The sequence below is a fragment of the Xiphophorus couchianus genome, chromosome 16, assembly GCF_001444195.1.
Source record: "Xiphophorus couchianus chromosome 16, X_couchianus-1.0, whole genome shotgun sequence".
Lineage (NCBI taxonomy): Eukaryota > Metazoa > Chordata > Actinopteri > Cyprinodontiformes > Poeciliidae > Xiphophorus > Xiphophorus couchianus.
In genome coordinates this window covers 4,136,476-4,155,784 of record NC_040243.1, presented here as the reverse complement: position 1 = coordinate 4,155,784, position 19,309 = coordinate 4,136,476, and the positions used below count along the sequence as shown (strand labels likewise).

At 38.9% G+C, this 19,309-nt stretch overlaps 3 protein-coding genes across 4 annotated transcripts; 1 reads left to right on the top strand and 2 right to left on the bottom strand.

Annotated features, from left to right (window-relative positions):
* Positions 1 to 418: 418 nt before the first annotated feature.
* Positions 419 to 3,246, bottom strand: LOC114160121 (uncharacterized). Its single transcript, XM_028042551.1, has 2 exons — positions 3,029 to 3,246; positions 419 to 1,746 (listed from the first exon to the last, which is right to left on the bottom strand). The coding sequence occupies exons 1-2, from the start codon at positions 3,123 to 3,125 to the stop codon at positions 1,142 to 1,144; spliced, it is 702 nt and encodes a 233-aa protein (XP_027898352.1). The 5' UTR covers positions 3,126 to 3,246; the 3' UTR covers positions 419 to 1,141.
* Positions 3,247 to 3,508: 262 nt separating this feature from the next.
* On the top strand, positions 3,509 to 12,346 carry armc5 (armadillo repeat containing 5). Its single transcript, XM_028042624.1, has 7 exons — positions 3,509 to 4,399; positions 4,479 to 4,509; positions 5,880 to 5,990; positions 6,889 to 7,771; positions 8,221 to 8,927; positions 9,946 to 10,078; positions 10,838 to 12,346. The coding sequence occupies exons 1-7, from the start codon at positions 4,019 to 4,021 to the stop codon at positions 11,982 to 11,984; spliced, it is 3,393 nt and encodes a 1,130-aa protein (XP_027898425.1). The 5' UTR covers positions 3,509 to 4,018; the 3' UTR covers positions 11,985 to 12,346.
* A 593-nt stretch (positions 12,347 to 12,939) lies between these two features.
* cox6a2 (cytochrome c oxidase subunit 6A2) lies at positions 12,940 to 15,468 on the bottom strand. 2 transcript variants are annotated; one of them, XM_028042626.1, is made up of 4 exons: positions 15,179 to 15,468; positions 14,216 to 14,323; positions 13,197 to 13,336; positions 12,940 to 13,123 (listed from the first exon to the last, which is right to left on the bottom strand). In XM_028042626.1, the coding sequence occupies exons 2-4, from the start codon at positions 14,289 to 14,291 to the stop codon at positions 13,034 to 13,036; spliced, it is 306 nt and encodes a 101-aa protein (XP_027898427.1). In that variant the 5' UTR covers positions 14,292 to 14,323; positions 15,179 to 15,468; the 3' UTR covers positions 12,940 to 13,033. The 2 variants fall into 2 exon arrangements, with proteins under 2 accessions (XP_027898427.1, XP_027898426.1); XM_028042625.1 differs by having other exon boundaries at positions 14,216 to 14,291; positions 15,179 to 15,452.
* Between the last annotated feature and the right edge of the window lie 3,841 nt (positions 15,469 to 19,309).

Here is a 19,309-nt window from a genome sequence, read left to right as displayed (position 1 = left end):
TGGCTTCTTTTCTTAAAAAGAAATTACAAATGACAGAAGATATTCTCAAAAAATGGTTTTTATTTCAGTTGTTCAACTCTTCTGTGAGTTGGACAACAGAATATTACGGCAAAAAAAATATTTCCCAACAGTTTTTGTTAAAGTTTTATTAGTTTTGTACTGGGAGAACACGATTTGGAAAATTATTTATTTTGCATGGATTCATTATCTTATATTAGTTATTTTTATTTTGCTGAAATACCAATATTTCCACATAGCTTTATATTCTGGTCCATCAGATTATGTAATTTTTAAATACTACATTATGTATTTGAGTCGTCGTTTTACCAAACACTTTCTTATTCTTATTTGAGTAATTTCTTGGACAACTATACAGTATATATTATATATATCTACAAATATATATAATATATTTATGTTTTACTTGAGTAATAAGTTAAAGTAGTGCTACTCTTACTTTCGTACATTTTTGGGCGTCTACCCACCTCTGATAATAATACAGACACGTTTATAATGGTATTTATTTCTGTAGATAGTAGCAGCTCTACAAACATTAAATTTTTTTAACATGACAGGTGTTACAGGAATAATTCTGATTATGTATAAAAATCATGTTCACCTTTTCTTTAGTGGACCTTTTGTGTTCTTTCATATTCAGACACCAAATGTAACTCATTTAAGTAGAAAAATAAATAACTTTGGGACACGTAGAAAAGAAAACGGACGGCTTACAGCTGTGTTATCAGGCAGTTGCAGGAGCATCCTCCAGTGACGTTAATCTAGACTAAAAACTTACCTCTGAGTTGCTTTTGAACCGTAAAAAATGAAACACTGACCAATATATTTGGTGTGTATTGATGATTTTGATGATCAAAATGTAATGTTTGTTTCCAGTTTTCTCAGTTTGTTGACCGTACTGAGTCTTTTATGACTTTGTATTTTTGTTTTTTTATGATGTGAAGCACTTTGAACTGCCTTGTTGCTGAAATTTGCTTTACAAATAAACTTAACTGAAAGTTTGCAGACAATGATATTGCATGTACAGTCGGTTTTGCACCATAAACAAACACTTTGAGTTTTATATTGTCGGCTTGCTACAGTAACACAACAAAAGTGAAATTTTCCTCTGATGCGTTATGAACTAATGTCCGTCCTTTGACGTCTGTGGGGTGTTGGTCTGAGCCAGACTGGAGATAGCCTGGGCCAGGTTGTTAATGGCCTCGATCTTCCTCTCCTCCAGCGCTTTCTGCTGAGCCCACATGTTCAGCTTTCTCTCCTGCAGCTCCATGTAGAGCTGCAGGACGTCCTGCGGGGGCCGGCTGGTGGCGGCAGCGGCTGCTGCGGGCGGCGTGGGGAGGATCGGCGTGAACCTCTTGCTGGAGATGGCCTTTCCCACTCTGGTTCCGCTGAGCTTGGCCTGGCGCTGGGCTTCGATCTCCTCCCGGCTCTTACCCAGAACCTCATGCATGGCTTTGAAGAACTCCCAGTGGATGCTGGCCATGCCCAATCGCCGGGCTCGGTCTGTGTTCTTCCTGTAGGTGGCCAGCATGTTTCTCCACTTCAGGTCACATTCGTAGGCCTTAACAGTGATGTCCGTGACCCCTGACTCCCTCAGCTTGGCGTTTACCTTCTCTGCTACCACTTCCCACAGCTTCTTCTTCTTGCACACTGGCTGGTCAAATGCCTGATCCATTTCCAGCCGGGTGTTGACCAGGTGCCATGTGGCTTGCAGAGTCCAGATGAATTCTGCAAAACAAAAACAAAAAACGCAACATAATTTTAGTGACAGTGACATCTGCGATGCAAGACGGCGCATTAGGGCCGTTTAAAAAAAAAAGCAAGGAGGAGTACATTTCTCCAAAAAAACTCAGAAGCGTCTGAGATAAACAAAAAACAAAGCAAAAAAAAAAAACACGAAGATTTGCTAGAAAAAAACCAAGATTTTCTAGAAGAGAACGTGGACATTTCTGAGTTTGAAAAGTAAAATGTGCTAAAAAAGTTGTTGTTTTAAAAAATTTGAAATTTCTTAGCTTGAAAAGTCAAACATTTTATAGAAAAAAAAAATCCTCCACATTTTTAGATTATTTCAGCAACAATCTAGAAAATTTTTTTCTAGAAAATTTCCCTGTTGATTTTCAACTTTTCAGAACCAGAAATTTCCTAGTTTTTTTTTCCTTCCAAAAACATGGATGAGTTTTTTCCAGTAAATTTTCAACTTCTCAAAATCAGAATTTTTCCTTTTTTAAAATCTACAATGTTGTCCAGTGCAGATATCAATTATCACTAAAAGTATATTAATAAAACTTTCTAGAAAAACGTGGACATTTCTGAGATTAATCTCAGAATATTTAAGTTTTTGTAGCAAAGTGTCAACCTTTCAAACTCAGAAATTTCCAAGATTCTTCTAGAAAATTTCTTGGATCAACCTTAAAATTTCAAAAACATTTTATTGTAAATGTACCATTTTTTAATAAAAAGTGGCCCTAATTGGGCCATTCTATTGGCCGTTGTATACTGGATACGTGTTCCCAGAGGTGTATGTGTAACAGGACACAAGGCAGGCGAATAAGTGGCCTGTTATTAATCATATTATTTATGTGCGCAAACAGCTGTTAAACACAGAAATTTCTGCTATAGCTTTGGCGCCCCCTCTAGCGCAGCGCCCATATGCGTTGCATAGAGAGAACCCCCACATTTTGCACCGCTGTGTTCCCGCAACCCTATAATGTCAACAAAGAAGCATAAAGAAGCTTATTTTTCCTAAGGATGGATTTCATACTCAATAAATAATGATTTCCAACAAAATAATAAAACAAATAGACCGGAACAAGCTGTTCTATATGTGACGAAATATATCTAAAGTGAATTTGTTGAATTTAAAAGTCTCTTATTTAGATACAGTCTAATGATAACATGCATGGTTCACATGATAATTGAAGTGGGAGTGTGTTGCGCACTCATCAGTCCCTCCTCGCATCATGCGATGACTGGTTCAAACAAGTCTAACTCCAAACTCTCTGTTACTAACCTGCTTTTATCCTATCGCTGCCCACGCTGTTGGACGCAGCCGACTCCTTTCCGTCCGCATTAGCATTTTGTATCACTATCGCCTCAATTACTTCCATATTTTTACCTAAATTCCCATAGAAAATTTAAAGTTTTCATTCACCTCTATGTCTCTATCGCGGAATTTAACAACCTTTACGGATGCATCGATGAATTTTTTTTCCGTCAATAAACGATTGCTCTTACGACGATCTTTTGTAATATGGGATTTGTAGTCCTTCATGTGTATTTTAAACCTTAAAGAATCCCATAACAAACTACAATCCCTAAATGCGTTTGGTTGTTTCACGGGAGCGGCTGCATAGCATTGCCATGGGCAATGTAGTTTTTGTAGAAAGAGGGCGCATATTAGAATAGTGGAATTGAATCAGAACTGAAACTACAAATTCCAGATTTCGGTCACAGACCCACCTCTTTGGCCCCTGCTCCACTCCGGAGACCGCCCCCGTTTTGTTGTTTGGCTAAAGATGGCGTTAGCGGCTAGCGAAGGCGATTGCACTTTTTTTCCCACAAAATATATTCGATCTCTGGTAACATAACATTGCGAAAATAGAACATTTTCTTTACAATTTGAATTAAAAAAAATAACGTATTGCAGATACACGCCAATTACGTCGAATAGCGGTTTCTAGGCCTTCTCAAGCGCCAGGCCTTTTTTAAATGGAGCGGATCTGTGGATGGGGACTCAGTTTCCCATCAGGGAGTGCGGCGTCAGGTGACACAACTTTCCATTGTCTTATCGGTATTTGTAGTTTGTGCATAGCCCGTTAAGCTTTTTCAAGAGCGTTGCTAGTTAATTAGCAACTCTGCAATTGTTAAAAGTGAAGAAATATGCTACATTGTGCCTTATTGCTTCACTGGTGGTGTCCTGTGATGCCTAACGGTGTTCTGGGTGAACAAACAATAGCAAAGTTTGGATAAGTTATCGCGTGACCTGCCAGTTTTATCAGTCATGGCTTCATCACCTGTGAAAAGTGACGGAAAGCTGCCGAGAATAAGCCCCAAAGAAGGCCAAACATTGACACCAGAATCCTCATTGACCTGGTGTTTGGCCCACCTCTGTGAACCTGGTTCACCAGGACGGGCTGAGCATCAGACAGTCCCATCCAAAGACACAGACAAGCGGTCAAAGATGCATCAGTGGCGAGCCCTAGTTGCCATCAGGACGCAGCATATCAAGGGCGACAAGGCAGGCATCGCCAGATTCAGGGAGAAAGGTGGACTCAAAGTCCTGCTGAACCTGCTCAAACATCCCGAGTGCTCCAGGAAAGTTCTGGACCTGGCTCTCAGCATCCTGGCCAACTGTTGCACTGAGCTGGAGACACGCTTAGAGGTGAGATCACACTCAGAAAGCCTTTATTCCTATTTATTTTTAGACTCTTATTAAAAATATTTTATGTTTTCCTCTCTAGGTGTGCAAGTTCGAAGGGATAAACATTGTAGGTGAGTGAAGAGTATTTCTTCATCTGTGGTGTTCAAACTTGTTGCTTTGGGGGCCAAAACTGGAAAATCCAAACTACTGGTGGGCCACAAAATTCCTTAAATTAAAAATGCACAAGTTAGTTTACGATGATTTTTATTTTCTGTAGTTTTACCTGCTCACCAATAAACAAATTTTTCATTAAGTCTGTACTCATGGTTTTCATCTGACATCACACTTCCAGGAACTTTGTAGCTGGCAGCCATCTTGGCAGGCAGTTGTTATGGAGTTGCTATGACAACTACAAAGAAGCCACAAGCTTAGAACTAGCTGTCGCATCGTTTCTATCTAACTCATATCATACCGTCACAACATAATGACAGTTTTAACAAATATGTGAAAAAATATATGTATTTTTATAAAAGTGACATACTGCAGCTTTAATTTCACTTAGGAGAGGGCGGATCAGGCGGGACGGGAGTTAGAGCTGCTGCTGACTGACTCATCTGTTGTTCAGTGGTAAAATGTAGAGGGACACGTTAAATATATGAATATCTTGATAATTTTTTTCCTTAATTCATTAAATGCTAGTGAAATGGAGGCAAACTGTCTGTAGCTAAGCTAACTATGCTAATGGTTGATAATCTCACACAGTCTACCCACCACTTGGAGAAAAACTGGATTATAAATTGACACTCTTGCCTTTTTCTCTCTCTATTTTTCATTCTTTTGAAAACCTGATTTTATAATTTTTCTTAGTAGCACAGTAACAGCCACAGTCGTTCTTGTCTTCCACTGTGTGCTGCTGAACACCGTCACCCTAAAGCTCCAAGCAGGAACAAACCATTTCATGCAGATCCAGGGGGTTCAGGGCAAATATGGATGTGTGTTTTTTGGTCTGGGAGTGGGAACATAACATTTTTACTGCTAAAAACATTCTTCGAAAATACAATATGATTAATTTTGTAATTGACAGGGCCCCAATTTTTATTTTATTTCTATGAACAAAAAATAAATAAATAAATTGTGGAGGGCCCCGTTGGTCAGGGGCCCTTAGAATTGTTATCACTTTCCCCCCTGTACTGCGCCCCTGAACTATATATATCATAAAAGATCCAAAACATAAAAAGGGTTTCTTGTTTAAAAAAAAAGACAATTTCCAAACTTTTTGGGTCATCAGTTGTTTTTTATTTTGTTGCCTAAATTTTTATCATCAACTTGTGGTCAGGGACAGAAAAAAATCCTTTCAAGGGCCAGAAATGGCCCCCAGGCCACACTTTGGACACCCCTGTTCTACATTATATGTTGTTTAGGTTTTTTTGTGTGTGTTGCAATTTCCACCCCAGTCATTGATTTTTAATAAATCTAAAAATCTTTTTATTAATTTTAATAGTGGACATAATGAAGAGAAACGTGGCTCTAGAGACGGTCCAGAACCGGGCTGCCAGGGCTTTAGGGAACTTGGCTATGGATCCAGAGAGCTCTGCACTCATCCACTCTGCTGGTAATTGTAAAGCGTTTCTATTTTTCTGAAGCTTTAAAACTGTTAGTAATTCCATATATAACCATACAGTGCACAGTAAAAGTGTGTTTTATTTGAGTTTATGTGATAAAACAACAAAACGTAATGCCTAATTTTGATTTATATCAGAGCTACACAATATACTAACTTCTATTGTTTGGAATGATAATATTGCAAAAGAATGGGAATTCAATCAAAACATGTTTATTATTATATTCTAAGTGTCATAAATTCAAATTGCTCTTAAAGCAATTTGCAAACTATAGGATAAACATTTCACAGCAGTAATACTGTGCAGCCTTGTTCAAAGACAGTCACAATTTAACATAGCAATCTGAAAAGTGTGGTGTGCATTTGGGCCTGGACAGTCTGTTGATTGAGGTCCCTGAGCTACTATTTCCATTTGAAGAAATGAACGGCTCCCAGTCAAACCAGGAGGGTCTTAGTGCTGTCCATCAAATGTGTAGTTGCTGCTGAATGTGCCAATGGCACTTATAAATATAGGTAAATAATTCTTTAATATTGATGAAAAAGTTCTAGTTCTATTGGCAGATTATTTCACTTATAACATGTTACAATTCTCTTGTTATAAATAAATTTATATGCCAATGGAACTAGGACTTTTTCATCAATATTAAGAAATTATCTACTAAACAGAATCTGCTATATCTTGCTGAAAAGATACTTGTAAGTTAGTTCTGTCTTATTTCAAATGTAATATTATAGTTCTACTAGAAAAGAGAGTAAAATTACTTGGTAAGATTTTGTGTTTTTGCAGTGAATTTTTTTAAATTCAAATAATTATTAGTTGCAGCCCATCACTGATCTACTCCAGGACGCCTGAATGAAACATTTCTCATTGTTTTTTATTCACCCCTAGGTGGCGTTGCTCTCCTCCTCCTCTGCGTGTCATTTGCTCCGTCGTCTCCCACCGTCGCTCCGCCCTCTGACTCCTCTCCCAAACTGGAATGCGCCCAGTCCGCCGCTCGCGCGCTTCTCTACCTCTCAGACTCGCCCTCCAACCGCCTCTCGCTGCTCACCCAGGGGACACTATCTGCCCTCGCCCCCCTTATTGCCCCAGAATACCCCCCCGGCCTGCGGCGTGCCGCCTTGCGGACCCTCCATGAGCTGACCAGGGGCTGCGGCGTCGAATGCGCCAGGGAGGTTTCCCGCTCCGGCGTCTTGACGCAGCTTGGTGTCATGGCGACGGGGGAGTCTGGCGAACATTTCGAAGAGCTGGCGCTGAAAACGCTAGCTAACGTTTGCTCTCAGGGCTGCTTGCGGCCGCTGGTGGGGTCGCTGGGGGTCATTCAGAGGTTCACAGAGGAGGTGAAGAAGGACCCGCTCAGATCTGGAGTCTTCCTCAAGGCTTTATGCTTGTGCTGCAAAGAGGCGGTGAACCGCGCCAAGGTGAAAGAAAATGGCGGTTTGGAGGTTCTGATGACATTCCTGTCGTCCTACCAGAATCACCCGCTGTCCCGGTTCGCCATCCTGGCCTGTGTGGACTTTGTTTTTGATGAGTCTGCGATGGAGCAGCTGCAGGAGCTGGGCCTGGTTCCTGTTCTGGTCGCGCAGCTGGCGAAGCTCGCCAGAGGAGAGGAACACGCAGCGGAGAGGGCTGACGTGAACGCAGCGTCCAACATGGCTCACAACGACCTGCTGCCCTCTTCCTGTTTGGAGTCGTTTGACTTCCCCCCGCCTGAGGGATTCAGGAGGGAGGAGGCCGGGAGGGAGCAAAGCTCATCCAGCTTCTTAAGCCTCAGGTATGGAAAACATAATCAGACAGACCAGTAATTGATTAACGAGTTCATCTAATGTTGATTTATAAGTGGCCATTTTATTAAAAACCTGAGTTTTCTCTTGTATCGAAAGAGTCTGCTGTCTTTCCATAACATAAAAGGCCACATTTTTTATAATATGGTAAATTTAAACAAAAAGTAATTAAACTTAAACATTATTTTGTGTGTCAGATGTATTTAATGGTGACTGAATAAACAGAAAATTATAATTTTCTCGCATTATTAGACTTGGACATATTTATAAAATATAATAAACAATAACCTCTTAGTCTGATGGAGTGTTAGGGCCATACTAAGAACAAATAAAATTATGAGAATAAAGTCGTGACTTTCCGAGATTAAAGTTATAATATCTAGACATTAAAGTCATAGTAATGCTGATAGAATGCTGACCCTGAATGTCGTCTCTGCAGGTCCTGGTTGCTTTCTGAGGGGTTGATCTCGTCTGAAGGAGAGCTGCTGGATTCCTCCTGTACTGATGCTGAATGGGGGAGTCTTCACCCCTCATCTTCCTCGTTTCAAACCTCTTCCCCAAATCCAGACTGCAGCCCTTTGCCTAAAACCCCGCCTTCATCCAGCTCTGCTTTCAAAAAATCAGCTCCACCTTTGCCACCTGTCTCCTCCTCACCCTCCTCCTGGTCTTCCTCCGATCTTCAAACCCTGGCTGCTTCCTCCTCCGTTTCCCCATCAAAGTTCTCCTCTTCACAGAGACGGCGGCGCTCTCATTCAGCAGCTTCCTTAGCTAAAGTCTCTTTAGAAAGCCCTCTTTCTGTACCCCGATCCGGCGGGTACCATCACCCCTACCACCCCGAGCCCTGGACGCCGGAGTCACCCATCCTGCTGCTGCTGTCCCGCTTCTCGCACGCCAGCGACCCCAGTGCGGCGCTGGTTAGCTCGGCCGTCATGTCTGGCCTGCTCTGCTACCTCACCCAGCACCAGGACCCCAGCAGCAGGTGCTTCCGCATGCTCTGCCGTTTGAGCTGCAACCCGAGCTGCTTGCAGGCACTTGTTCGGACCGGTTCCGTAGCGCTGATTCGCCACCGTCTCTGCGCAAATGAAGACGGGTCAAAGGGACGACAAAGGCAGACGGACAGAGTGAAAACCAAAGTGAAACAGCTCGGTAAGAGGAGGAGGGCTGCAGCAAGTAATTGGTTTAGGTATTGATTAATCAGTTATCCTGGCGATTAATCAATGATTCTGGCAATTAATTGATTATTTTTGATGATTAATCAGTTATTCTCACGATTAATCAGTTATCCTGGCGATTAATCAATGATTCTGGCAATTAATTGATTATTTTTGATGATTAATCAATAAGAAAATTGGCACCTTCTGCATATTTTTTTATTTAATTACTTAAGCCGTTTATACAATATTAGAAATGGATTAAAATATGAAAATAACAAATAATTCAATTTTTTTTTTTAAATGAGAAAATAAACATTTTATTGCAACTGGATTGTCAACTAATTAAATTTTGTAATTGATTAATCGTTAACTGGAGCATAAAAAAGACCATTTAGTAAAAGAAAAACAGACTCAGAGCAGTATTAAAAACAAAATATAAACATTTTGCACTAAAGTAAAAAAAAATGTCTTCCTGGTCTGTAAATATCTTCTACCCAGAAGTCCACTATTGGCATAATTTAAGTTTTACCTGGCTCAAATTATGTAAAATTCTTCTATTAAGCACCTTTTGCTATCCAATTATTAATTGGTTAATTGGAAAAATAGTCAACGGATTAGCCTTACTGATAACTGAAGCAGAAAGGGCTTCTCTAAGTTCTTATTTAGTATTATGTTTAGCTGCATATGCATTCTTTGCTACAAATAAGCATGTGTGAACTAAAGGATATTGTGGCAGTTTCTTATTTAGGAAAGGTAATTGAATTATTTGCATTGTTTTTAAAATATTTTTAATATAATATAGAAAGGTTTAAGTGGTTAAATGAGAAATCAGAATGTACCTTTTTTTAAAAAAAATTCAATTACTCGATTAATCATCAGAAGAATAGATTACTAAAATAATTGTTTTCTTCAGCTCCACATTAAATACTTCATATAAAATTATGAAAATGGAGATTATAATTGGAGCACCATGAACTGAGCCTTATTTATTCTGCCTGCTGCCTCTGTAGGTGACGCGCTGCTGAATAATTTGCGTGTCCAGTGTGAGTCCGGGTTCGGTTCTGGCGTTCTCACCCACGTGATGCTGTCCGGTTCTGAGTCAGACAGGAAGAACTGCGCTCTGTCGCTGCCATTCATCACCAGGCGAGTACCTCGTTGTTTTAAATATGGGAACTTACTGTTTTCATTTAAACCTTGTTCTCTGATTTGTGTAAATTTCCTTTCCTTTCACATGTTAAAATGTCTGTTGACAGTTTCTTTATATTTTGGATGATTTTGCACTTATTTTTCCTTGAAAGTGATATTTAAACTGCAGAGTTTAATGATAAAGTGCAATAAAACCCACATTTGGAAACGTTTACAGTTGAAACCAGATATTTTCATACATTTAATAAAAAAACAGGCAAATTTTTATCTCAATTTCTGAAGTTTAACTAAACGTTTCTTGTTTTTTGTTAGTTAAAATTACAAAAATTATTTATATTTACTAAATGCAACAAAACGTATAGAGAACATTTTTAATTTTATTTTTGAATATTTATTTTAATTCTTTGTTGTTTCAGCAAATGGCATGATTTTGAGTCTGTGAACTCCAGTTAACGATTAATCAATCACTAATTTAGTTGACGATTATTTCAATAATCAATCACAATTATTCAAATAATTTCCTGTGATGGTAAGATGTTTCTCTGTCATTAGCACATTTAGCAGTGAGTACATGAGGATGATTGACAGCGCTAAGACCCTCCTCCTGGCTCTGATTGATTGTTTTAGATCTTTTCACATATTATCTCATACTGTCTCAACATGGTGACAGTTTCAACAAATATTTAAAAATATATACTTTTTAAAAAAAGTTACTGCACCTTTAAGGAGAAATGTAACTTTATTTTTGTTCAACAGCAACAAATCTTTATTGAAGAAGCTCCTCCTGGATTGCGGCGGTCTCCTAGCGGCGCTGAAACCTTTGGATTGCGCATTTGTTGATGATGAGGAAGAGGAGGAGTCGGATTCAGATGCGACTTCTCAGCCTCAGTATTTCCCTCTCCTGTTCGGATGCCTTTCTGCTCTGACTGGTTCCGTTAAATCCAAACCGGTAGAAAAGAACCCAAACCCGACTCCTACTGGAGCTTCCCCACCGCCGTTGAAGAAGCCTCGCCTCGAAGACTCGTCCTGTCCGTACACGAGTTCGGACTTTGACCTGGTTTTGGAGCTGGATGATGCGACCCGGTTCCCAGCCAACCGGGAGGCCGTGGCCGGAGCTGGTTCTGAATACTTCCGGGCTCTGCTGAGAGGCGGGTTCGGAGAAGAAGCCCAGTGCAACGCAGACAAAGCCATTCGTATCAAAGATGTGAGCGCAGGTATGCTGCTGCCGCCGCTACATTACCTACACGGCTGTCGCTTCGGTTCGGACCCGGAAACCGGAGGGGAATGTCAAACTTTAAACTCGCTGGTTCTGGACGGACTGGAACGGGCCGAGTCGCTTTCAGCTGGAGGTTTCCAGAAATCCCCACTAGGCGAAGCGATGATCGGCGCATCCAGGTTTCTGGTTCTCGACCTCCAGAGGGAGTTGGAGGAAGTTTTTCTGTCACTTCTGAAATCTTGGTCCGATCAATCCAATCAGTCAAACAAAACCCACATCGTAAAATCCCAACCGGACCAGAAGAGTTCTGCTCCAACGTTGGAGCTAGAGGTGACAGCCCCGACCAAAAAACTAAACGGTTTGCCTGAAAAAGTGGAAGAAAGAGACGCATCGTTCACTGGACTCAGCGGAAGTTTGGACCAGAACACGAACCTTTCTGGGTCCAACTCAAAAGAGGATCAATCTGCCTCGTTAACTGGTTTGGTGGTGTCGCTTCCCCAGTTGTACTGGTTCTCCCAGCACTACAGCTACCCAGCTCTGGGTCGGGCCTGCCTCGCCGTACTGCTGGGCTTCCAGAACCGACCCGGTCCGTTTGCGGATTGCCTTCGCAGACTGACCAGAGAGGCCGACTGTACGGAGACTCTGAAGCGGGACCTGCTGAGCCTCGTTTCAGCGGCTTTAGTCTGAGCGCAGAAACCTGGTTAACTTTGACCACAGAAAATAAAATAAAATAAATAAGCGGTGCTTTATTTCCATCATTTTCAAAGCATTCGTTATTTTTTTATTTCGATGCAATCAAAGAAGAATGTCCGTTTGACAAAAATCTGTTAAAATGCTTTTTTTTGTATTTTTATTTTCAAAATTAATTTCTTTGGTGTTTATTTTGCATATAAAGATGATATTAAATGGAAGAAGCATATGATCTGTGCCATATAAATATATTATCACACCACTTTGCTGTTGTTTATTTTTTTCTCTCATAAAATGTATGTTCAGCACCATGACATCAAATTTCTGCCAAAAAGTCTGGAGGTGTCTAGAAAATTTTTTAAAAAATTGAATTTGAAAAGTTGAAAATTTGCTTGATTATTTCTATAAAAAAAAAAACACGTAAAAATTTCTGTCAAACTTTCAAGTTTTGTTTTAGAAAATTTCTGAAATTAATCTCAAAATGTTTGTTTTCTAGCAAACTTTCGTCTTTTCAAGCACAGAAATTTTACAACTTTTGGCGGAAACATTCTTACTTGATATTCAAACTGCACAGTTTTATAATAAAGTGCTATCTAACATTGATTTAAAGCCTAAATAGGGAAAGCATCACTTCAGTTGAAACCAGATATTTAAAGATGATGAAAATAAAAAAAATTCTTGCCGTTTCAAGTTAAGTCAGACAAAATTTCCCTTATTTTAGTTCAGCTAGAATTACCAAAATTGTTTCTATTTGCTATATGCCAGAAAAACTTAATTCGTCGAATCCGATTAATTGCGATTAATAGATTAACTGTTTCGGGAATATATATTTCTGGCTGACATTTGGTTCCAAACGGCAACAAATCATTTCTAATATAATATATTAAAACGCATAATGGATATCTGATGCTTGATGCACGTTTTCTTATGAATAAGAGAAAACGGAAGCAGCTTAATCCAGGATAAAGTTGTTTTATTGTTGGCGGTGCAGGTTTCCGTTTGGTCGGAGTATTCGAAGCAGCTCAGATAATCAATAATAATAATGATCAGCGATGTGAGCCCTCGTAGCCTTCAGGAAGAGCGTTTGCGTGGGAGTTGTGGAACAACGTGTGGTTCCCATCGCCCCAAGGAAATCTCTGGAAATAAGTATAAAACAGTTACTGTTGTTTTAAACGGAAATCAAAACGCGAAAACTGTTTGCAAACTCACCTTGGTGCGGATGCGCAGGTGCGAATACGGAACAAATTCCGGCGGCTCGTGGTGATCCTGCGCCTTCATGAAGGCGTTGGCCATGCAGACGCCGACGCCGGGGAAAGCCAGAACGATGGTCAGGATCCTCCAGGTTTTTGCTGCGGAAACAAATTGATCAAATGCAGTGGCGAAAAAGCGGGTTTGCATTTGCGACACAAAGGTAAAACGGACAAGGAGAACAAAATGAGCAAAGTCTCAGAAACTTTGAGACAAATACAGTTTTAAATAAAAAATGTGGAAATTTTCTGAGTTTCAAAAGTCACAAAATTGCTTGAAAAAACAAATATTTTTTAGATTAAGAAATTTTGTAGAAAAACACATTTCTGAGTTTCCAAAATTTTACATTTTCTACTTTCAAAGAGTTTCAACTTGAGATTTTATTCTAGAAAATTTCTCAGATTAATCTTAAAAATTTTAGGGTTTTTTCTTTAGAAAAGGTTAAACTTTAAAATTTCATACATTTCAAAATGTCTTCTAGCAAATTTCTGAGATTAATTTCAAAATGTCAGGTTTTTTTCTTCATCTTTGTATTTTGCAAATTTTCAACTTTTGGAGCTCTTAAATTTCCTTTTGTTTTGACTTTTCATGCTCAACATTTCCAATTTATTTGCTAGAAAATGTCTGAGATTAATTTAAAAGCCTCTGAGTGATTTGGAAGAAATTTACTCCTACTTTTTTGTGTGCAATAGACCTAATGTGTAGTTATAGATTGAGGCGCTGCGCTGGAGCGGGCGCCCAAACGATGGCGGGAAAATTGTTTCTGTTTATTTAGCTAATTTAGCTAAGTTGTGGTTTTTGACCTTAAAAATGCTTGAAAAGTGTTTTAATTTAATTGTGGGGAAAGTGTAGGGACTCTGTTAATGATCAAACAATCCTTGTGCCTGTTTTTTGTGCTTTTACGAACAGTTTATCCAGGACAGTTTTGAAACATGAAAGCGGTTGTGTTTGGTTTAACAGGTCAATAAAGACTCGCTCACCTCCTCCCTCATGACTGGAGTGTGACGCAGCAGCGAGCGTTCGCCGAGCTGCCAAAGCAACTGGAGACAAGGACATCTGCAGGAGTGGAAGGAATTAGGTATTTTCTGCTGTGAAAATAAAACTTTGACAGTTCTAAAACACAGCTGAATGATCTACTGTAACTTAAAGTGGTAAAGTGTAGGGTCTAATGTAAGAAGAGGCAGAAATCAACAGTTAATTCAATCATAACATACACTGTAACTGATTTAAACATTTCAGATTTGGTACACAACCAACACATAAAATCTTATGAAGTGCTGCTCCTAGTTGTGCAAATATTTCAGTACGTTTGAAATAAGACAAAACTAACTTACAAGTAATTTTTCAGCAAGATATAGCAGCTTTTTTATAGGCAAATCATTCCTTAATATTAAAAAGTGCTGGTTCCACCAGCAGATTTTTCACTTTTATCATGGAAAAATGTGCTATTCTGAGTAAAATAATCTATTAGTTGAATTTCACTGCAAAAACACAAAGTCTTACCAAGTATTTTGTCCAGTGTCTAGTGCAAATATCTTAGAACACCTGAAATAAGACAAAACTGACTTTCAGGTAACATTTAAGTAAGATATAGGAGCTTGTTTTAAGTCACTAATTCTTGAATATTGATTAAATATTATCATTGTTAAAGTATTTCACTGAAAATTTTGTACTTTAAAGGAAATAATCTGCCAGTGAATCTAGCACATTTTTAGATTAATATTAAGGAATTATTTACTTAAAGCTCCTATATCTTGCTGAAAAGTCACCTGCAAGTTAGTTTTGTCTTATTCCAATTGTGATAAAAATATTTGCACCAGAAACTAGAAGAAAATACTCTGTAAGATTTTACTTTTTTGCAGTGTATCTGGTCCCTTTGCAAAAAATCTAGACAACAGGTGAGCCAATGAAGTTTGAAAAGATACAATCCGGAGTAAACTCACTGTTTCAGGTGGTTTGTTCTCTCGAGGTTTCACTACAAACGCTCCTTTCTGCTTGTTTGTCCTTCAGCCTGTCCTGGGCCGAACCGACCGTGCCGGACACCTCCCCATGTCAGTTTGTCGCTCGGCCAAGAAACTGGGTTTATATTTGGCAAAGTGCAAAGTCGCAGCTGATAGGTGACAGTAGAGAAAGGAAGGAGCTGCAGTGGTGGGCCTGCGTCAGAGAGAGAAACAGGAAGGCGTCTAAGAGTTTATATGAACTAACTTTAAATTTTGGTTTGATCTGAGCAGCTGCAGTGGACAGAAGTCACTGCGCAGTTGTTGTTTACAGAAGGGAAGATTGTAGGTCAAAGGTTGAAATAAAGTGGGAGGTGTGATTCCTCTTCCTATTGGTTAATGTTTAATTCTTAATTTTCTTCCTAAATAATTCAGAATGAGCGTTAAAGCTGCAGTACGTAACTTTTATACACATTTACACATTTGTTGAATCTGTTGTGACAGTTTCAACTTGTGCACACAAAATCTTACCAAGTATTTTTGGTCTAGTTTCAAGTGCAAACATTTGATCACACTTGAAATAAGACAACACTAACTTACAAGTAACGTTTGAGGGCGATATAGGAGCTTGTACCACCGGCAGATTGCCACAACACTTTTTTTTATGTTATAAGTTAAATAATCTGCAAGTAGAACAAAAGATTTTTTATTAATATTAAGCACAATTGTTGACTTAAAGAAAATTTGATAAGTTTATGAAAAGTTACTAGTAATTTAGTTTTGTCTTGTTTCAAGTATATTAAGATATTTGCACTACAAACTAGATCAAAAATACTTAGTAAGATTTTGTGAAAAATTTCTGTGAAAAAAAATCAAGTTCCTCTGTCTTCTCCCAGTTCTAATTAGAAACAACCAATCAGAGCCAGGGGGCGGGTCTTAATGCTGTCAATCACCTCCAGGTGGTGCTATTCATCCCCCCTTTAAATCTGTTACGATGACTTGCCATCCAGAAACAACTTGCTGCATCCTTGTTGGTTGTGCAGGAGGCTCCACTTCTCCTTTGTATGAAGCCTGTCCTGAATGCTAAGGCTAGTTAGCATAGCCACCGACGACTGTGGATAAACTGTTTTCTTGTAACGGTAAGTTGTTTCTCATTTCAGGCTGGATCAAGATCATGAATGTCCTCAAAGGTCCGGTTCTGAATCTATAGACAAATCTACCCATTTATCTGTTAAAGTGTTCTACTTTCCCCTGTGATCTAATATTACTTTTCAAAATATAACAATATTTAACATCTTTTCACATTGGTGTAATTTAGTCCTATACAAATGAAAATTGAATTGATTTGACTGACACGATAATATTTGCACATGACTGTTATATTAAGGTTCAATGTATGTGGTCACAAAAATATTAAGCAGGTTAGAACAGGTCTATGGTCTATACAAAACATGTTCATTACAGTTTTAGCATAAAATCGTTCCTATATAATGAGATTTTATTCTGCTCAGTTCATAATTAGTCACACCCCCCAACTCAATGTTTACTCTTGCAGGTGAAAATAGCTGCAAACAGATGCACAATTATACAACTGTTTACCGTTGAAAAGCAGAAGCAGAGCCTCCTGCACAACCAACAAGAATGCACCAAGCGATTTTTGGATGGTAAGTCAACAACAAAACACTTGTTCTTTCCAGCAGCCATTGTACAGTGGATACAGCGGTAAAACCAGCTGACCAAACGTGCTCGAGCTCCATTTGGGTTGCTAGGTAACCGGTGGAACTCTGCTGGGGTTGCTAGGTAACGGTGTAGTACCCATGGAATGTGACTTAAAAATTGGGAGATTTTTGAAATGGCTTGTTTTCCAGACTCTAAAAAACATTAACTAAGTGCATCTGGGTGTTTTTTTAAGCGCTCCAGCTGTTTTTAGAAACAGTTGAGATCCAAATGGAAGTAAAAAAAAAAAGCTAAAGTTCATTTTGCATAACAGGTCCCCTTTAAATAATCAGCAGAATTACTTACCGTATTCTTTAGCGTAAAACATCTTGACCCCAAGTTACTGTGTATTTATATTAACCACAGGGTTGAATTTGGTGTCTGCTGTTGGATCTACATGCTTCTAAAAGCAAACTCACCGCCTTTAAAATGATCCACAGCAGCTCTGAGTTTCTTCCCAATGCTGAAGTCAGTGTGTACGCTAACATTTCAAAAGTTTATTTCACATCTTTCTAGACTTAAAAAGAAAAACTTTTGCTTTCGTGTTTTAAGAGTTTTAAATGCTTTTCTTGTGTTTTTTGGATATACATCCTCCCTCTCTCAGCTGAACAGTTGCAGTTTTTTGTCATTTCTGTCTGGAGAGCTCCTGGCAGCGGGTCAAACTGAAACAGGAGCCAGCGGTGAAGTCAGACAGTCGTACAGCCGGCTGTCTAAATGTTTTTTTTTGTTCCAAACAGAAGTGAATTGCCGTCTCAGTCTGAAGACTGGCTACTATAGACACACAGGTTAGCATGTCCTGCTTTTGATAAAAAGGTCTAAACTTCAGCTTTGGTTCAGGAAATGTGATAAATTGAAACTCTGCTGATTATTTAATGTAATTGTTCTGGATCTCCTGGAGCTGATTCTGCAGTAATCAATGTGATGAAAGACAATCACAGTATCTCTAGATCTTGATGGCACATTTAATCCTGGAAATGTTCTCCAGGTAACAGAAGACTGTCTTTATGACTATCTTTATGTGTCTCTAGGTGCGTTTTCCATTAGCCATGTAATTGGACAAACTGAATTTAAGGAAATAATGGAAACGTATCAATTTTGAAAAAAAAAACAAAAAAAAACCCAACATGATTTATTGGCTTCTATACTATTTTTCTTCATCTTCCCTCCAACTTTCTGAGGCGCCCCCTGGCGGCTGCAGGAAGCCTCGCAGACTCAACACAACGAACTGTGAGCGATTACATCCATCTTTCTTTAAGGACAACCTGCTCTGCAAATAAAACCTGACTGGAGTTGGTTTTGCTCTTGAGTTTTTGCTCATTTCACGCCAGGAGAAAGAAAACTGTTGATTGTACGTGAGGCAGTAAGTGTGTGTGATGTTGGACGGAGGTGAAGGGTTTCTCTGTCAGCTCAGTCCTGGCCCGACTCTCCCTCATAAAGCCGAGACTCTTTTGATATCCTGGTGCTTTAGAGCCTGGCTGTTTATTGAGTTTATAAGCTCCATGGCAACAGTTTCTCTGATGTTTGTTATGCAGACGGTTTGAAGATGTTTCAGGCAGACGATGAATGTATAATGGTAAAAAGAACATTCTTTTCAAATTTTTTATTTTTTTGGTTTTGTTTAATTAAGAAGGTGAATGTCACTTTCAGGTGTTTTCTTATTGTATCATGTTTAAAACATAGAGCTCGTCGTAAATCCGTATATTATTGCAGTAGTGTAGTTTTGAGGTAACTGTGTAATTAAACATTTTGAAAATAAATTTGCTAATTTAAAAAGAAAATCTACTTTTTCGATAAAAAGTGTTGATCCTAGAGTGAGGATTTTTTTTTTCGAATGGAAATGTATTTATTTTGCAAACCTGCAATGGAAACACGTCTTGCGTCACACGAGTCACGTGATCAACAACCGGATGTTGCCTCTGGTGAAAACCACGAAGAACACAGCAGGAAGAAGTTGGAGGATAATGTTGACGCAGAAGTTTTGAGATTTATCGCAAGAAATTTCTGGACACCGAAAATAAAAACATTGTGAGGAAAAAAAAAATTCAGAGATTTTGAGGTTGATTTGAAAAAAACTTTTTGCTAAAGACTTACAAAATTTCTGAAAAGTCAAAAATGTGTTAGAAAACCGAAATTTTGAGATTAATCTCAGAACTGTTTTAGAAAAAAATTAGAAAAAGCTTTTGACTTTTGAAGCTTAAAAAAAATCCAGGTTTTATGTAGAAAGTTTCTAACATGAATCAGGAGTTTTTCTAACAAATGTTCAACTTTCTGGGCTCATAAATATTTGAGTTTTTTCAGAAAAAATTCGGAGATTAATCTCGACATTTATGGGGTTTTAAGGTGTTAAATTATTTATTTTTTTCTATGTACAGTGACCCTCATACCCAGAGTTTGTCGTGAAGTCATCCAGCTGGACCTGAG